This window comes from Rhodnius prolixus, unplaced genomic scaffold (genome assembly GCF_049639745.1).
Source record: "Rhodnius prolixus isolate KJV_2025 unplaced genomic scaffold, Rpr scaffold_10, whole genome shotgun sequence".
In the NCBI taxonomy this organism is placed as follows: Eukaryota; Metazoa; Arthropoda; class Insecta; order Hemiptera; family Reduviidae; genus Rhodnius; species Rhodnius prolixus.
This window is the reverse complement of record NW_027411615.1, coordinates 1,381,662-1,402,275: the sequence shown is the minus strand read 5'-3', so window position 1 is coordinate 1,402,275 and position 20,614 is coordinate 1,381,662. Positions and strand designations below refer to the sequence as shown.

At 34.3% G+C, this 20,614-nt stretch overlaps 1 protein-coding gene across 1 annotated transcript in view; it reads left to right on the top strand.

Moving 5' to 3' along the window:
- The window catches only part of LOC141457065 (extracellular tyrosine-protein kinase PKDCC-like), a 295,376-nt gene that overhangs the window by 177,726 nt on the left and 97,036 nt on the right, over nucleotides 1-20,614 (top strand). The window contains exon 3 of the mRNA XM_074133578.1: nucleotides 19,012-19,125. Coding sequence (XP_073989679.1) covers nucleotides 19,012-19,125 — 114 coding nt within the window. The remainder of the gene's footprint in view (nucleotides 1-19,011; nucleotides 19,126-20,614) is intronic.

Genomic DNA, 20,614 nt, shown 5'->3' with positions numbered 1-20,614 from the left:
TGGTCTGTGTTAGCGACGCGAGATAGTGCCACTACTGTTTGGATGCTGTTTTTACTGAGAAAAACTGAACCACATCAGTGAGGGAGCTTTTATAGTAATGTGGCAATCCGACCATGTGCATGTTACAACATGCCTGTAGTATATACTACTACTCTCTCTCTCTCTACCCTCATGCTACCAGCGTTTCTCTATGCTCAACCACTTCTAAGTATTCTAGTCACGATTTTACAACGTTTTACTTGGCACATCCGGGCCAGGCAATGGAAAACGGAAGTGCGTAGTGCGTCGCCTAGAAAAGCTGGGCGGTTGTAGAAAGCTTCACGGATTGTTGGTTAAGCGCGCGCCCAGAGTGAGTGGAGAGGGAATGATCCTTGCTAACCCACATAAAATTACTGGTTACCCTAAAGCTCATGTTCCTCACCAGCTTTTCCCTTTTAAAAGCTCTATTTTCCCGAACTTCTGCTCTTCCATTTTGGCTTGCAGGCTTCAATCCATTCTATGTTTAACTGTCTCTTTTACAAATAAAAAAATAACATTCCCATTCCCTGCCCTACATTATTCGAACGACTAACTTTCAAAAGACAAACTAAGTCTCCCGATTCTACGGAGGACTTATTCCAAATAATACGGCTGCGTCCTCGCTTCCACAAAATTGCTATCGTCGGTTAGTAGCCCAAGTTTGGACGTTATTTCCGCACAATAAAATTGCACAATAAGACTTTTAGTGTAAACAAAGAAGAAATATTATACCTTTCTCTTTTTAGCTGTAGACATAATTTGTTCGCAAGACTTCTACTTTCTCGAATTGTTGCGGTGATAAATAATCAGATTTATTTTCAAAGAGTTGATTCTCTGCCAGGTAAAGAAGGTAAATAACTACCTTGCAGCAACATATCATAAATCCTAAACCGATTCTATGACCTGAAGTTCACAAAAAAACTTTTGAACCTCCTCACCCCGTCCAAGAAGAAGGTCCTCTTAAGCTGTAGCGTAGTTAGAGTAGTGGTAGTAACAGATTACGCAATCGCTCGGAATAAATACTCCAAAGCTCTCATCTACTTAGTGCAGCTGCGGGGGGTAGATCTCCAAAGTATAGGATCCAGATTACGTCACCACAATCAGCCTCCTTTCAAGAGTGACCTAGTTTTGTTGTGGTGACCCCTTTTTCAAGTATTTTGGGATGGATCTACGTCATCTGGAAGGAGCCTTAATCACGTCATCCTCTTTTGATGATGGCCGATCTTAAATCTGATTTCATACTGATTTCTTGTTCCATTTCTATTACTGTTCTAGTAAAGAGATTTTTTACGAGAACAAATTGTTCTGCTTTTTTTATATGTATATATAACATATATATATATATATATATATATATATGTTAATGATCAATGTATCACGAAGATGAAACATCCTGAACAGTTCAAATTTGATATTTCTCTTAGGCGCCAACAGAGGATGCCCGGAAAAAGGGTTTAGTCAAATTCGGCCTATCGGAAGTGCCACATTACTGAGTAGATTTTCAACTCTTTTAAACTTCCTTTAAAATCGCCCCCAACGAGTTTCTTTAAGCTTCTAATATGTAGATTTAAAAAACATTTTTATTTGAAACGTTTCTTCCGGAAAATTCGATTGAGAACACTTCCGGAATATGGCAGTGATGAGCTTTCCACTCTAAACTATCATTTCTGTAGATTATACTGTCTTCCTGTGTAGTTTTATTAAATATCAAATGTAGAACTAAGTTTTCAAATTAACCAATGGTGCGATTTTATTAGTTAAATGGTTTTTCAGAATTATTAGATTATCTTAAAAACAGTTCCTATAATCTTGCTGTACCAGCTGTATCTAAAGTTTCTTTTTTTTAAGGGATTCTTTTCGGGAAATTCGATCAGGATTACTTCTAGGATACAGGATGAATAGATTGTTGCTTGTGTAATGAATGATCCAATCTTGGGTGCCCTGATAAGAAGGATTATATTTGTTCTTAAAATCCTAAGTTTGTAGAGAATTACTCAATCCGAAGTCCCTCTTTACTCCACGGATTGTTCATTTCTTTGAGATTTACTCGACAATTACTCTTAGGATTTTCGGCCGACTCCGTAAATTACATTACATACATTTACATATACTCATAAGTTGTACTGTACGGTAAACTCCTTCGTTCCTTTTCAATGTAATATTTTATAACGTTGGTAAGAGTTAAAATACAATATAAATATTGTTTCGCTCATTTTATCCGTCTTAGTGCGCATGACCGTTTTCGGCGGCTTTTCTACCACCATCAGATGTGTTATCAATCAGCTGTAAACTTTGTTTCCGTCTCAAACTACACGTTTGTGACTCAGCATGTTGTCACGAATACAGAAAAACGCAAGCATCTTGCGACGGATAAAAGCAAGAAAATTCGCGAGTTAGACTGTTGAATTTGAATTGTAAGTTGAGTTTACTCCAGATTTTATGGTCATGAAAAATAATTGATATTTTCTTACATCAACAATCATGACTTCATCAATGACGTTCAATACTTCCCATTTGTTCAAGGATTGCGTTGATAAAGAAGTTAACTTTTTTTCTATTTTTTCCGTTGTTAAGCCAAATAAATCAAGTTGAAGTAAATAGGACATAGCATGAAACAGTTACGTGACCAAGATACCTGATTATCTATTCCTTTTAACGATTATCCCCCACTATCTACATATTTAACGCCTGGTTAATGTTAATTTGAACCAATTAAGGACAATGAATTATTTGTGTTGATGGTAAACTGTAATCAACAAATGTTTTTGTTTCTTCTGACGTAATATAATCTCAAAAATTTGAGTACTTTGTGACCCATTTTAATCATTTTGAGTTTGTACACATTTATGTGTTTCTGGTACATTCCAGAACCCATTTTTGGGATTGTATGAAATTTAAAAAAAAAAAAAAATCAATTCAATTTTCTCCCTTATCATCTTTTTACAGCAAAGAATTTCTATTATTCCTAGAATATTTCGGGAATTAGGGACTAGTTTTAAAAGAAGGCTAGACTTAACCAGTCAAGCGTGGAATTTAGTTTTTAAAAAACCCCCCACAGTGCACGGAATTAAAATCACGACAATGACGTGTGTACACGTCGAACGCAGGGCAAAACAACCAAAAGTTTACACGTCGTAATAGTCACTGCAAGCGACTTTTTCTACAATCTCTCTGGGGCTTGAGATTACAGAGGAGCATTCTGTGCTCATTCAAAATCTTGCACCACTTCTTCACGTATGCATTGCGCCAGTTAACTAGGGACGTATAAGAGCTTTTACAAGGAAGAAAAGAGCTTTTTGAATTCTGTGCAAAATGAAATCATGCTTGTGATGAGGCCTGAATCTCTATCTAAGGTAAAAACGGGCATTGCACAATGGTTGAGAGCTTCTATTTGTGTGCCTAATTCCACAATCTCTAATGCAGAGACCAAACATGTACCAACCACTTATCATTTGGCTGACTCCCACCGCAGTTCTATTGGTCAGATAAAGGAAACATCCCACCAAATAATATTCTTATTGTATTTTATTAAAATTTCGAGTTTTTTGGAGTTAATGGCAATTTTATATTTTTCACAACGAGTACACGTCGAACGCACCGTAATAAAGATTTGGTTTGACGTGTATACACGTCAAACACACTTAACTGAGTAAGTGAAGAATTACGCTCCCTTTTCTGTCTTCTAGACTTTAAAAAGGGAATAATATAAGGATATACCCAAGGGAGTGAGTCTTCTTAGAGGTACTTTCCTCCTACTAAGGAGATGGAATTCGATGTAGAAATAGGCTAGCTGCGGTGAGAGAAATTGTCAGGAAAGTTGCTTCTATCTACGTGTCCATGTGTCTGTCTGTCTGTACCCGAACTACGGTTAGGTTAGGGTTTAGTGATTATATAGAAGGAGATGAAAGCAGAGAATGTAATGTGAGAGGGACAGAAACTAACCACTCAAGAGGCTATTACGGTGTGCAGATGAAACGGTATTGAATACGACCCCAGATTTGATGCAATCTGAGTGATCTGTAATCACAAAGGTCAAAACCACCTTAAGACTAAAACTACAAAACTAATCTCACAAGTGAGAGTTTGCACGCACTAATTTCCACCTCTTTCCCCCCTCTCACCAGTTCTCTAATTAAGTGAAACATTTTTGAAGTCCCAACCACTGAACTTCTTCCTAAGCCTCACTATTAAGGCAACTAAGTTTCGAAACTTTTTAATTAAATGTTTTTTGGGATTGAAATTAAAATAGTTTCAAGTAATTTTAGTTAATTATATACTTCACTTCCGGTAATTAGTTTTGTTGTGTACACTACCATTATTCTGATAACGTTAACACATTCTGATAACGTTCTTATGAAATTGGAAAAATTTACTTTGCCCTACTTAACTACCCACGATACTGAATTTTTATTAAATAAATAAATCAATAAATTTAGTAGTTGTTGGGTCAATCTGTCAGTCCAAATTCCGCTTTATATATGACATCAGAATTACATAAAACGAACCCTATTTATAACCCTACGAACCCTATTTGCATATTTTACTTTAATAAATTGATAATTAGCATTTTCCATTTTGTGAATTATTGATAAATTTTTCGTTTTAAATTTTCTTGGCTTGATAATTTACGTATTGGAAAAACTGATTTTAACATTCTATTTTTGGAAATATCAGATGTCAGTTTTACAAATTTTTCCAATTTACTCAATTTCTATAATTTCAATTATTTAATTTACATGCAAGTATGGTAATTATCGGTGCATTTTTTTGTTATACTTTTTAAAAAAATAATTTTAAGGGATAAAATGTTTTAATTATTAACATTTAAAGAGAAGGAGTTAGCTGAGTGATTAGCGTATACTAGATTCCAACGTGAGGATCCTGGGTTCGAATCCAGCCGCTGGCCGTTAGATTTTCTCTTTCTAGAAGCTTGTGTTACAGTGTTGTCTCTAACGCGAGAAAACCGCAGGGATACTGAAAAAGAGAACAGAGTTGCCACTCTAGGGTATTTTAGTCTAGGATAGGAGATGACGAGGAAGAGCAGGACTTACTGAAAGTTTTGCGCTTTAAAACTCTATCAAGAGAAGACAAATTGCATACTTACAAGAAGATTTTGCGACCTATTGTGATGTATAGGGAGCTAAAAGTGGGCTCTTACTAAGGGAGGATGAACGCTTTCTTAGTGTCTGGGTGAGAAAGATTTTGAGAAGAATATATGGCCCCCCCCATTCTGGAAGGGAACAGATGGAGGATGAGGACCGACCAGAAAGTCAGTGACCTTTTTTGCTGATTAGGACCTAGTTGGCCTAATCAAGCAAGGAAGAATTAGAATGGTTGTGTCACTTGGAACGAATGGGGGAGGAAAGAATAGACAAGAAACTATTTCTTGGACATCCAAGAGGGGCTAGAAGGAGAGAGGAGGCACCCTGGTGAGATGGCTAGACAATGATGAGCAGGATCTAAGAGATTTGAGCGTTAGAAGATGGAGAAGAGCGGCCCAAGAGAGGGATGAATGGCACAAGATTATCGAGGCGACCAAGGTCCTTCTTGGATTGTAGTGCCAAGCAAGAAGAAGAAGAAGAAGAAGAAGGATATGACGAGGCCAACGTGGTTTTAGGAGCGCGTGGTGGATTATTAGAGAAAAGAGTTCCGAGCTGTTGAATTGGTGACGACTGGATAGGCTTCTGTGGCAATTGAAGAGGCAGATTCGGTGACAAAGAGAATATTTAGAACTTCGTGAAGGTTCAGGTTGAAACAATTACATTAGGGAGCATTAACAATATGGCTTAGGTATTTCGATTGAAGGCAGGATTGGATACAGGAGATATTGGAGCGTTCAGCCTCTCAGCTCTGATCCCAGTATGGTTTATTGTGGTCTTATTAGAAGATTAGTTTGTTTGGGATTTAAGTCCCTTTGTGGGTACCTTAGTACCTTTTGATTTAGTTGTTGTCTTTTAAGTCTTGTGGGTACCATGTGAGTCCACAGTCCAACTAGAAACCCATGTAGCCAACCACGTTTGATGTATTAATTAATAAAGCCATATTTTTGGTTATCTCCCTTCACAAATTAATTTAATAAAAACTGTATCCATGATTTATGGATATATGGTCCCTAAGAGCATAACTAAAAAACCATTATCACAATCAGGGTTCTCGAAGCTATTAAATGCTTTTGAATAATATTAAGAATATATAAGCCATTGCACACGAAGCTAGCCGAGCTAAATTTACTGCTTGCATGTTAAATGTCAATATTGTACGCCTTGATTTTACATGATGCATGGAAATTAATTTAAATTTCATTGTGTTCAAAACCCCTTTGCGGGAAAACTCTCCGAAAGCGTAGTAACTAAAGGTTTTTCTTTCTTGGTGTCAATATAATTCAATGTTTTATGTTTTTCTTGTTCTTTAGCTTTTATACATTCTTTTTTATATTATTTTTTTTAAAAAAAAGGTGGAGGAAAATGGGAAAATTATTCTTTTCTCATAATTTTTTACGTTATTTTTTGTTTTTCTTTTTTTTCATTCATTAATCTGGCTTTAGTTATTTCTTATAGTAACTTGTGTTTCTTCTTAGTTCCTTCTCGTTGGACTTGGCAGGATTATACAGGGTGAACCAGTAAGTAATGTCCAATATACCTATACATAGGTACTAGTTTTAAAATATTTCCTAACGGGATTGAAAAAATAACTGCCATTTCAGTCTAGTAAGGTTTATTTTGCCGAGCTTTCGACCTAGGGACTGTTCTGTTCAGTCCGTGAACAGACAAGACAGAAGACACACCAACCCTGAAATGTAATAGTATTACTTTCTAAACTAGCCCTGAAGATGACCTAGTCCCTAGGTCGAAAGCTCGTCAAAATAAACCTTACTAGACTGAAATGGCAGTTATTTTTTTCAATCCCATTGAAACTATGAATCAGTCACCAAAAAGAATGAACAACAATATTTTGTAACATTTTCTCAAATATTTCTGAGGGATCAAAAGTAAATGTTTAAAGTACAATTTAAGACTTCCTTATTTTAAGACAATCTACTTTAAAAATTTGTCTACTGGTCCATCTAAAAGAGTTTTCAATGAATTAAACCAACTTGATAAACTAACACTTGTGTTTTGTGTTCGGTGAACACGTTTTCTTGCAAAAACAAACGTAATTTCTCATAAAGAAGATAAAAGAAATCCTGGAAAATGATAAACCGCGTTAGAAAGCCTACATTAGACCTAGGTCTGAGATAATGGTCAGACATAAGAGCCTAATGAGTTTTCTTCAAAAATTTCGATTACTTTTATTTTTCCAGTATCCAGGAGGAAGATTGAGGCTGTTTGGAGAATAACTTATGCTTTGAAATGGTATAAATTTTTAGAAAATTTATCGGTCTTATCTTATCTGGGCATATTAGTTCGGGGAACCATTGTGCAGATTGTGTTAGGAAGAGGTGGAAACGTCCTCTCACTGGCTGTTCGATTACGTTGTTATCGGAGTGGTTGCGCTATGAAACCTCTGAGAACTATGAGACCAAAGGAGATAGTAGCGCAAAAAGAACTAGTAGGAAAAGTCCTCAACCTCTTTAGTAGGGGCGGTTTCGTCTACTAGATCCAGAAAAGGGAGCCTCTTTAGGCTGCGATGCCGTACCGACAATCTAATATAATCTACAGTGAGCAACCACTGATCTCAAGACAGATTTTTGAAAATAAGATTTCGAAACTTTAAAATGATGGCTATTCTACTACCATCATCAGTAGTTAGATAGAAAAAAATTATAAAAAATTTTGTGGCCCTAAGGACGAAACAGAAAAAAAAGTGACAAAAATAAGGGCTGAATAAAAGAAATAGAATTTGTTAGCCCTTAAATCAACAAGAAACCCTTAACCGTACTGTCTTCCCACAATTCCATCCTCCCTTTAAATACCTTCAACTGACAATACATAGTTCAACAGTGGAGCAGCTTTAGAATCAATAACTGTTGAATACCAACTGTATTGATCTCAGTTAGTGTGGGTGAGGCGGCTACTTAATGGATACAGGTGGTGCAATCAAAAGTATAGGAGTCCAGAGAGATAGCCAGCCTGTGTGGCTGACTAGCCTCCGCCGTGTGTTGGGGATGTGTTTAAAAGGAGAGGCCTGGGATGAAGTGGGATAGAGGTAGGAGGATAGGGTCAGAGAGTTGGGAGTAAAACTCTCCCTTAACAAGCCGCTCCTACTTTGTAAATAGGCCCTACCATCTATACAATCCCTTCCTATAGCACAGACTTCCAGCGGATGCTAGCTACTAAACTATATACCTATTGGCCCACTTATTTAACTGTGTGCCCATTTCTAGACACAAAGCACCCCCCCTTTCGAGTCTTCCCTTGGCTGGTTAGAATTACACCCTCATTGTTATCACAAAGACTTACATACACACATTTCTACGCCCCTTCTGCGGAACTTTATCATTGGTGTATTGACTGAGAGTGGTTTTAGGCCGAATGAACTGTCTGAATTTATTGACTAAAAACCACTTCTTTCCCACTTACAATGTTTTATTAAATCACCTATTTCAAAGTGTATCGATTGTTTCAGTTATCAATTTTTTTGTCTGTCACTATTTCTCTAGAGTAAGAGAAATTACAATCGAAAAGATTTATCGATTTTCAGTTTTAACCTGAAATGTTCGTTTTTATATCCTCTGAATGTGAAACCATGTTTTTGTACAAATTTGGATTGTATGTATATCTACTGTAATTAAAACGAAATTGCTTAAAGTTTAAATAGGGCTTAAGTGCCACCAGGGGTCGTGACAATAAGTTTTTTATGGTAACCGGAAGTGTGTAATATTTCACTGCATCGCGATTTACATGACCACGATAAGGAGTTGCTGATGACATGGATTTGTAGACGTCATCTTGGAGAGTGGACACAGTACATCCATCACTAACAGACTTACCGACAGACAGACTAACAAAATTCTGCACTAAGGGGGAAGAATTAAAATAAACCTCGATAAGACAAGCACTATACTCTTCACCAAACGCAGACTGACAAATTAGACTTAACAATTCTCCGATCCCGTGGTCTACCCACGTTAAGTACCTAGGCCTAACTTTGGACAACAAACTGACTTTCACTAAAAAACGCTCAGGGCAAAGTAAACTCAGAGGCAAACTGGACTACACGACTGCTATTTCCTCTTCCCTCACGTGACTCCAAAATGAGTGTGCCCCAACAAACTCCTCCTCTACAAAGTGGTCATTAGGCTGATGTTGCTCTACGCCAGCTCCGCCTCTGAAGCCTGGACTTGTAGTAAGCAACAACAAGAAACTGCAGGACAACGCAAAACAAATTTCTGAGACTTGCAACAGACTCTCCACGATGCACTTGAATTGACTCACTCCACGGATACTGCGTCCATTATCTCTGGTACACTCCTTCAACCAAAATCTTCTGCTGAAACTCCTTTCCATCCTTACTGTCATTCTAATCCACTCTGCCGCGACATAGCCTCCTACAGATCCATCTATATCCTATAGTCACAAAAGACTAAAACAAATCCTTCTCTAACTCCTCCTCTACAAAGTAGTCATTAGGCCGATGTTTTGCTCTATGCCTGCTCCGCCTGGAGTCTGACGGAATTCGTTAGAAGTTCTATTTAATATAAAATTGAAATCACGCCACGGTACAGTGTACCCAGCTCAAATGAGAACGCTAGTTTTCTATTTTGGGAGTTAAATTAAGGCTTATCTTACAAAGTATCATTCTGGGAAGATTGAATTTAATTGGGTTTGGGTTATAATTCGGTTTCATGAAATCAAAGAACCTTTTTTTTTGGGTTTTGAATAAAAAATCGACTTCATTAATTCATAGGAAAAATAGATGGCTACTGTTATATACAAGTGAAGTTTAAAAAATTCATCGCGCAAGGACTCTTCAAACTGAAGAAGATGATTGCAGAACCACCCAGATCAAAGCACTCGAAGCGCGTACCACTTGACATCAAAATGTTAATGAATCAAGCAAAGTTACAGTTCCAAACCGTCTTGATATACTTTTTTTTTCAAGTGGTTGATTCTAATGAACCACTTGTGATCCACTGGTGGTTCAACAAGTGGTCCTAAGGGAAGTTCAACTTCCTTCTCTACCTCTTTGCCACAATTATGGCCTTTAGAGGGCTTTTGTATAGTTCCTCGTAAGATACATTGTTCACCCAGAAGGGGAGCATATGCAATTTTATACTTAAAAGAAAATATGAGTAGGCTAGGGCAGCAAGGAGACGGTTATTGCTATCGAGCAGATCTGAAGGGTCTCTAAGAATGTGCTTCGTATTTCTTTTGTGAAAGGGGAGGACAAGGAGCTCTCCCTAGGGCCCTTTTCCTAATCCTCACCAACCCTAAAACTGCTTTAACCCAAAAAGAAACTCTTATTTAACTTAGCAAACAAAAAAGAATATCTTGTTTGTGACCTTTATTATATTTTGTGTTCCCCACAAGTGTCATATGAACTCTGCAGCACTTCCAGAAAACAATTCAAGGGATGATCGAGGAATTGAGAAGTTGGTTAGTGGTACTTAATTAAGGGATACAAGAGTCCCGCCGTTGTCTTCCCTTAATATGTTTAAATATTGTTATAATTTTACTTTGACAGTAAAACGTTATCAGTAAAACATTGCCATTCATACCAGTTATATAGCTAACTTTTCCCTACAATTGGGTAAAGAAATCATTGAATTCTGATCAATAGAAAGAGAGATATAAAGGTTTGAAAATTGAAGCAATAGGAAAAACCACCAAATTTTAACCTTCTATATCTCATTAACTATTATAACTAAAACATTGCCATTTATACCAGTTATAGAGCTAACTTTTCTCTACAATTCGGTAAATAATTCATTGAAATCGGAACAATACGAAGATAGATATAGAGGTTTGAAATTTGAACTATTTACAAAACCTACAAAAATTTAACCTTCTATATCTTATTACCTATTATCACTAAAACATTGCAATTCATACTATTAGATATATACTCGTAGTTAGAGGCGGGCAGTGCACAGAATAGAGCACTGGCGAACAATTTCAGATGCTGACGTGCCGCAAATAAAAAGACAAAATGCTCTAAAACCTAAAAAAAAAAGTAATAATTAACTAAAACTCCCTTAAAATTTAAACTAAAACTTCTTTTATGGTTACCAATCAGCTGTTTCACTACTTGCTGTGCACACAGAAAAGATTGAATTTTCTGTTAAATTAGTTTAAGTCTCCCACTGATTAGTTTTGATGTTGATCGTGGATTTGAAACCCCCTCGGCTTTGAGAAATAAATGATCATTGAAACATTGTAAAACTTTGTTGAATTGAACTTCGGTACTTGTCTCCATTTACTACGTAAAATATGAGCTAACTTTTCAAAAATGTTGGAAAACAAACTAACTCCCCCCTTTCCATATGTAGACGTAACGAATTGATGATTATTGTCAAAAACTTTATCCGCATGGAATCAACTTTTCCAAATCGTTCAATACATAAAAATGATGCATGTCCTGCTGGAATATAACAAACTATCCCGGGAAGTTGGCCCCGAAGTTACTAAACATAAAAGTGATTCGTGATAATAATAGTGGGAGAGGGTGAAAATAATTTCACCCAAAACCTGGAGGATGTGATAAACAGAGAGCAGTTCTACCAACTGATGCTTGTTAAAAAAAAAAAAAAGCAACAAAAGATTGGGTGGCAACTGCCTAGACATTTCCTACGAGCTCTGCATACTTTAAAAGAAATCTGAGTTTAAGACTTATTCGATATTCTCTTATAATAATGTGTATACTGAAAATACTGAAATTTTAAGGAATTGAAAAAAAACAAAATTTAATCTTCTATATCTCATTACCTGTTATCACTAAAATATTCCTATTGATATCAGTTATAGAGCTAACTATTCTCTACAATTGGGTAAAGAAATTTTGAGAAAGTTTTTCCCAAATAAACAATAAATAACCTCTCGAAAATAATTATATGATTTATTTTGATGTAGTATTTTTAATTCGAGATCAAATATATTTAGTTACACCTGTTACAAAGCTCCAGATTATGGTGCTTGTGGAACAAGGAAGGTTCTCTTAGGTTATACAACATATGCTTATCAGTGACTTGTCTTTGCTGTGCGTGAGTCGTAGATCAATTTGATGTTGATAGGAATTGTTATAGCTTCAATATTTGCTGTAACTGGTATTTCTTACGTTTGGAGATGAGTTAGTAAACCTGGATACGTAAGTTGGAATACTATTTCTCAAGTGTTATTTATTGCTATTTGAAATACATCTATTAGCATAGAGTTGACATTCTCAGTTTTACAGTTTAAAATAATATCCTTTGCAAAATAATTATATAGTTACGAAATAATAAAGAGCATGAAAGAAAAATAAGTTGAAACTTAACTCTCCAAATTTCACATATTACCCAAAAAAGAAAAGAAAACTACTAAGTAATGGAGACAGAAGTTAATAATTAATTAATTATTAACATTGACAATGTTATTTTTCATCTTAATTCTGTAGACAGTCTACAGATCTCTAATAGGTAAAAATAAACATTTACTTTTATCAACACTACCAAAAGTGTAAATATAAACGAGGTTTGATTGCTCTCGTCAGATGCAATATATTGTTTTAAAAATATAGATGTAAAGCTGGAATAAATAGAGCATTCCAATAAGAGATCTTCCACACAATTTAATATTAAATGTTTGCACAATTTACAGACCTCTTCCTTATAAAAGTAATATATATCACCATTTATTAATAATCTGACTACATTGTTATTTGCTAGTCTTAATTGGCTAGTCATCTGTAATACATTAATATTAACAATTTATATAATTGGTACAGTGTTTATGCAAAATCGTTATTAAAAAAAAAAAATCAATAAAATGGTTGTTACGCTTGAATGGCTGTAATCAATCCATGTTATCGTTTATCTGTAAATCAATTTCGCTGAATACCACCGGTCATTTGGTAAAAACCACAGTTTCCTTTTACAGATGACTTCTAAACGGATATTTCCCCGGTAAAGTGAAAATCCTGTCCTTTTCCTTTTGCTTTTCCTCCACCACCCATCTATATTTTATTTAGATTTATCTTTTTGATTCCATTTCTGGACGATAAGCCTTCCAACTGCCCTTTATCCAGGCGTTGAAGCGAGGAGAGTAGCTACGTCATTAGCGCAACATCAAAGTGTTATCCTATATTCATTGAAAAGATTATTTCAAGAGATTATTATCTGGACCATTCAGGCAAATTGAAAAGAGAATTGTTTGCACATTCCCCTTTTCATACTGAAAAGTTCATGATTTTTGGTCCAGATTTTTCCGCATCCGATTTTTCCTGAAAAACTTTTTACTTTCCTTTTCTTTACCTACCGCACTTGAAAAAATTATTAGTAGTATTTTTTAAAATTAAAAGTCAAATTAAAAAGATATAGGGGCCGTAGTTTTACGATTCTGCAAGTGTATTATGAGACGAAAACATGAATGAAGCTGAAAACTAATAAATCCATCTCTGAGCATGAATGAATGCCCGCATCCGGTCATGGATACAACAAGCGGATAAAATCAAAGATATTAATTAATCTCCTTAATGAAAACCTAACACTTTTGAAAGTTAAGTATAAGGGTTGTTGATTAAACGCCAAAAGGTTACACAAATCAGCGAGTACCCAACATTTCATTAACACTTCTAGTATCATATTTTTTAGAATGTATTAGATGTTACAGACCCCTTTTATCACCCATAAATATCTCCTTAACAAAAACTTACAGTTTAAAATGTTAAGTATAAGGGTTGATTAAACGCCAAAAAGTACACAAATCAGCAAGTACCCATCATTTCATTTATACTTCATTGACATTATTTAAGTAATTTTGCTGCATTAACTTTTCCTTCACATTTTTAGAATTTATTAGATGTCACAGACCCGCTGGCCATTTTCATCTACAAAATATTTGTTCTAGACTGTAGATTGTAATATCTATTTATCTATAATAAACAAACTATTAATTACAGGTTAAAAAGAAACAAAAATATGAGGCTAAAAATTTCAAAAACTTTTTAAAAAAAATGTTTACACCAACTTACATTAATGATTTCATTTTATTTATTTATTTATTTTTATTTTTAAATAAAAATCGTCGGTTTAAGTTCATTCTTCGATTAAAGTAATTGTTATTTTATGAAGTAGTCAAACGTTTATAATAATAGGTAATAATTATCTGGCTTTATCGCAAATAATATAGTTTTCTTCAATTACATTCTCAATCTAGGTGTTCTTCCCACAATGTTGTATATATGTAATATAAAATAAATAAGATATGCATATTTTTAGGACAGCTAATTATTCCAGTATTTTACTATAAGTAAAATTAGGGGGACTAAATTAAATTACAATTGAGAAATGAATAATTATTGTTGAATAATCTACTTGTTATCAACTGTGTGTTATTTGTGCTCACGAATATTTCGGTAAGACGAATTCAAGACTGAAATATTGTTTTCAATCCTCCGTGTTTCAAATTTAAACAGTGGCCGACCCTGACTTTGTCTTTTTCTACTTTAACATGCATGTATATGTGACTACTCAGAATAATTCATAACTCATTTTATCATTATTATAACAAAAAAATATTATGAATGAACTGGCCAGCATAAGGGTCTGTGACATCTAATAAATTCTAAAAATGTGAAGGAAAAGTTAATGCAGCAAAATTACTTAAATAATGTCAATGAAGTATAAATGAAATGATGGGTACTTGCTGATTTGTGTATCTTTTGGCGTTTAATCAACCCTTATACTTAACATTTTAAACTGTAAGTTTTTGTTAAGGAGATTTTTGTACCTTTTGGATAGATTTTTCTTGTTGTCTATTTTGCAAAGTTACATATCTGCTTTACAGATTTTTTTAAAATTTGGAATAAGCAATTCTATCATTATAACCTGATAAGGTGTTAAGTCGGAACCGTAACTGCCACTGGAGAAATCATTTTAAATAATGATTATAGTTGCCATCCTCAATAGCATGTTTTTTGAGAAAGCGTTTTGAATAAAATAGGAAGGTATTTGTACGTAAAAAGCAAAACTAAACTGCGATTTCAGTACTTCCTTTTAAGAGGAGTAAGAAAAATAAACAGCGATTACAGTACTTCTCCCTAAAAGGCAAAGAGGCAAAGATTTTGATTCGAACGACAATTCATTCATAATGTAAATAGGTTCGCCCATTGATAATTTTAACGATTGCAGTACTTCCTCTTAGTAGGTGTAAGAGCATGATGGCACATCACAGCCACGAAGAGGAGCTTTAACCACTTATTCGGGCTGAATTTTATCAAAATCGGACTAAGCGTTATAGAAATATTGGTAATAATAGTTTTAGAAAGGGCTTTTCTTGGATGGGGCAAACTCCCCTCCTTATAAGGCACAGCGTCGAGACTTTAAAGTACAAATCTGTACAAAATTTCGATTCGAATGACACTTCATTCATGAAAATCGGTTCACGCCTCGATAATTTGAAATGATTGCTATACTTCCTCTTAACAAGTGTAAGAGCAAATCGTCGCTTTAATGTTACGTAGGGAAGCCCTAACCCTATCATCCCACCAAATTTTATCAAAATCGGGCCAAGATTTACAGAGAAATTAGAAATAATAATTTTAGAGGGGGCCTTACATAAAGGGGGCTAACCCCTCTCCCATTCGATGTACAGCGTCGTGACCCCCAAAAGGCACATCTACATAAAATTCCGAATCGAATGACACCTCATTCATGAAAATCGGTTCTCACGTTTAGGCGCTACGCAGTTTACAAAAAAGGTAACAACAACAAGAAGAAGAAGAAGAACAACAACAACAATTTTTGAAAGTGCCATTTTTGCTCATTTTCAGCAACTTTTTTCTCGAAATCTGTTATATCTATGTTGTTGCAAAAAAATTACGGGCGTAAAGGAGGATTTGCCCTATATTTTAAAGAAAATTTGGGAATTTTATCTTTTATAGAAAAAGAGAAAAAAATTGTCAAAGTTGGGTGTTTTTCAACGTTACGCTTTTTCGTGCAGTTTTTGATGGTCAACCCTTATACAACTGTCCTACCGGACAGTTTTAATTTTTCTGTTAGAATAATGAAAGATGTATCTCATCATCATAGTATTAAATAAAAGCACTTCATTTTAACTCTTTTCCAAATATTCTTGTGATTTATCTTTATTCTGGAATAATCATCACATTCACTTGGATATTAAAAAGAAAAAGGGAAAGTTAGAGTTGGTCGGTTACTGCTGTAATTTGAATTACGGAGTTAAAACTAAATTTCAGTCTTGAATTAGTCTTACGTGAGAAAAAATTACATAGTTAATAACAAATAAATAATACTTGTAATTATAATTCATTCATTTTTCTAATTTTAATTTAATGTAGCCCTTTAATTGAGTACTTGTTGTAAAGAAGATAACCAACTAAATATAAGCATTTCTAGTTTACGAGTACATTACGTATATACAACATTGTGAGAAGAACTTCTAGATTAAGAATGTAATTGAAGAAAACTACATTAACATTTAATATTAAAACTGTCCGGTAGGACAGTTGTATAAGGATTGATCGTCAAAAAGTGCACGAAAAAGCGTAACGTTAAAAAACACCCAACTTTGACAATTTTTTTCTCTTTTTCTATAAAAGATAAAATTCCCAAATTTTCTTTAAAATATAGGGCAAACCCTCCTTTATAACTGTAATTTTTTTGCAACCCCCCAGGCCTAATAGATTTTGAGAAAAAAGTTGCCGAAAATGAGCAAAAACGGCATTTTCAGAAATTGTTGTTGTTCTTCTTCTTCTTCTTCTTCTTCTTCTTGTTGTTGTTGTTGTTGTTGTTGTTGTTACCTTTTTTGTAAACTACGTAGCGCCTAAACGCGAGAACCGATTTTCATGAATGAGGTGACATTCGATTCGGAATTTTATGTAGATGTGCCTTTTGGGGGTCTCGACGCTGTACACCGAATTAGAGAGGAGTTAGCCCCCTTTATGTAAGGCCTTAACAAACTAGATTACCTGTTGTTAATTACATATTATTTTTAACGCTTAACTACTAGATAAATTACCAATCAGTTTAACTGAACAAGCAACTTAAACCGACTATTTTTACCTCCTGCTGCTGCACTAAACTTGCACTTAAATCAGATGTCAAAAACAGAAACAAAATAAAATCGGCATTCAAAATAGGAATTTACAAAATTCAATTAATAAATCAAAATTTACTGACCGGAAATAACACTTTACCGAATAGATTAGTATTATTCTCGCAAACTTATTATTTCCTTTAAATTGTCTACAGTGATTACAAAACAGTTAAACTTACTGCCGGAAGTCCTATATTAACGGAAGGAATAGCGAATTCCTCCTTCTAAAACTATTAGAATTTAAAATATAACTCGGAAGTAGTTTTCAGAATAGTAGTTAGAAAAAGTCAAGTTAATGTTCCTAGAAGATTATTGTTCAATTAAATTACAGTTATTTAGTTTTTGTTAAAAGGGAAGTAGGCTCCAATGAATTCAAAGAAAAATATTTTTTAAAAAGTCGTAAACAACGGAAGTGGAATTGTTTTTATTCTAGACAAAACATTTTTTGTGCTATTTCAGTTCATTTAAATTACTTCAACGCATTCAAATAGTAGTTGAAAAGAGTTAGCAATAGATATAAAAGGAAACTTTTTTTTATCCATTTTCTAAAATGAACATGTAAATAAAATTCTTCTATTCATTGAAGAAAATTAAATTAAACAAAAAAAAAGAAAAACTAGAGAGTAAAATGGTGGGTGACAATGTTGGGAAAAGCTGTGCTCAATAGATTGAATCCAGTTGAGTTGCAGAACACAATGGTTTGCTCTATTTCAGAAAATGGACCAGTATTCAGCATCAAATTTATTCCTTTATCTATTGTAAAGTTTTTATATTTGCCAATATTTATGCTCAGAGCTTTTCTTCTTTTTCCCCAATTATGTGGAGGGATAAACTAAGTAAGCTTCCCTCTTATTTACTTAGAGAGCTTTCTAAGTACTATAGTTGCGATAGTTTTTTTTACTCAATACTGTATTATTAAGGGGGATCAACGCGAACCCACAAAATCTATTGTGGGGTCTTTTTTTACTATTGGTATTACGGGAATTTAGTAGAGATTTCACGGGCAGTCTTGGTAGTGCCCAGTTTTTAACATTTTGTTTGTTTAACCAAGAATTGAGCCCGAATTCTGAAAGTAGCATCACTATTATCCATAGCATTATAGGTGACTATAATAACTTTTTATTAAATTGAAACCTTCATTTCTGAATGAATTACATCTATCTGAAATTGGGCACTTGGTGAGACCCCAAGAGCAATATGTAACTGCACTAAATCATAGGTAGTCATCTAACCATGACTCATTTTGAACTGCATAGCTCTTATCTAACCATGACTCATTTAGAGAATAGAATAGAAAAGAAATTTATTATTCTGGGACAATTGTCCCGTAAAGAATAAACACTGGTACAAATAAGAGGCCTTAATAGTTTGGCCTGTGATTGAAAGAAAATAAATAAATAAATCAGTATTTACAAAAAGTGAAAATCAAAAGCTGATTAGAAAGGAGATAACTGAATAGACGGGATTTAGAGATAGAAAGGGTAGGAGCATGGCTGACAGATGATGGCAAGGAGTTCCAGCGAGAGGTAGCACGTATAAGGTAGGATTTGTCAAAGGATGAGGTACGGTGAGAGGGAATACACAGATCTAGTGTTACGGGAATGGATGGAGGATTTAAACTTAAGGAGTTGAAAAATATAGGAAGGCCTTTGAGACTGGATGACTAGAAAAAGGAAAGAAGCCAATAGCTCTCATCTACAGCAACTAAAACTTAACTTGTGATTATTTGTTTAAGCATAATCTTGGTTTTTATCTTTATGTGAGTGTAGCTGTTACAATATATTTATCTATTATGTTGCAGGTTCTGGGTTCCTGTATTCCAGATGCTGTCGGACCGGTAGTGATCGCCACAGAGCTTGGAGAGCCATTAGATTCTGTTCAATTATTACAACTTACCTGGCAAGAAAGGATAAAGGTAATTCAAAATATCTGGTAGCCATTAGGGATTAGGTTTTTTATTTTTTAAATTTCTTACTGGATAGTTTTAATAAATGCACTAAATTTTACAAAAACCAGTGAAATTACTATTTTAAATTATTCATGCTTTTATCCTAGTGTTTTTGAGGTACAGAAAACATTTCCTTGATATAATATATTTTCGCGAGCACATACCCTTATTATGGCCTTAATTTGTACTAAAGGAAACTATATAGCAAGTAATAGAATGTATATTCTTCCTTTCTTGGCATTACAGCCCATAAGAGCCTTAGCGTCCTCAATTTTCCAATTGAGGTTTCACAGAGTTAAGGTATATTGTAGAGTACGGTTGTTTGGTTCTAAACCCAACCCTTGATGGGTCCTTGAATTTAAAGGGTTCACGCTCTTTGCCTAAGCTATCTCGACGTGCCTTTTTTTTGTGCTTGTTAACGTGAATAGAGCGTATGTTTTATTGTGTCCTACCATTGTACAGTGAAAGTGCATTGCGTATGGAAACCCGTGTGATTGCAGCACCCAGGCAGGCTGCATACAAAAGTGATTTTCCCAGCTGAGGAAATAAAACTCCATAAAAGCTTCATTAGTGTTTGAAAGCAATGTGTTAAATGCAAAATAATTTCTAAACTAGTTGCTTTAACAACAATAACTACAGTTCTAAAACTTGGGATAAGATAGTTGGAGAGAATATGCTTTGTATTTCTTTCCTTTTTATCATAATTTGCATTTTAACACTTCCTTTGTTTCCTTCTTCTGCTCCTTATTCTTCGTTCTTGCGAGATATTTATGTAAATTAAAGTGGTGAAAACATTTAGACGATTTGTAAGGACCTAAGTTTTTAAAAGTAATAAATTTGAGCCTAGTTTTTTCTTTTTTGGACTTTTTCTCTTTTTTGGAGGATTCTTCATAATTACAAGATTTGAAAAGCTTCTTCATCCCTCCAAGAAGATTACCTACCTTAGAAAATTGATTAACGAATTTTCTTTTGGTGTGGCGTTTGAATTAGGGATTAGTTTTTTACCAAGAAAATCTCAGCAATTAATTAAAGTTTCTATCAAGTACGTTAAAAAAGGTGAAGAACTTTGTAAGTAAACTTTCTAGTGGTTTTAATCATTTTCTTAAGCTGGATAAAAAGAAAAAAGAAAATCAGTGTCAAAATCCCAGAAACAAACTTTTCTTTATAAACTTCTTCTCTAAAATTAATTATTTCTGATCTATCTAAGTTTTCCCTTAAGTAGGTATAATTAAAAATGAAAATTACCTTTAAAAAAAGACACTTACTTACTTATAACTTACAAGTAATTTAGGTTTACTTTTCTATTTCATTTTAACATTGAATTTTATAGATATTGAAGGGCGAGAAGTGCACTAAAAAAAGCTGTGGTCGCCACTGACCTCAGATGTTAAATTACAAAAATTATATGTGCGTTTAAATGCTTAATCTTATTTTAAACTTTTATGCAAGTATAATT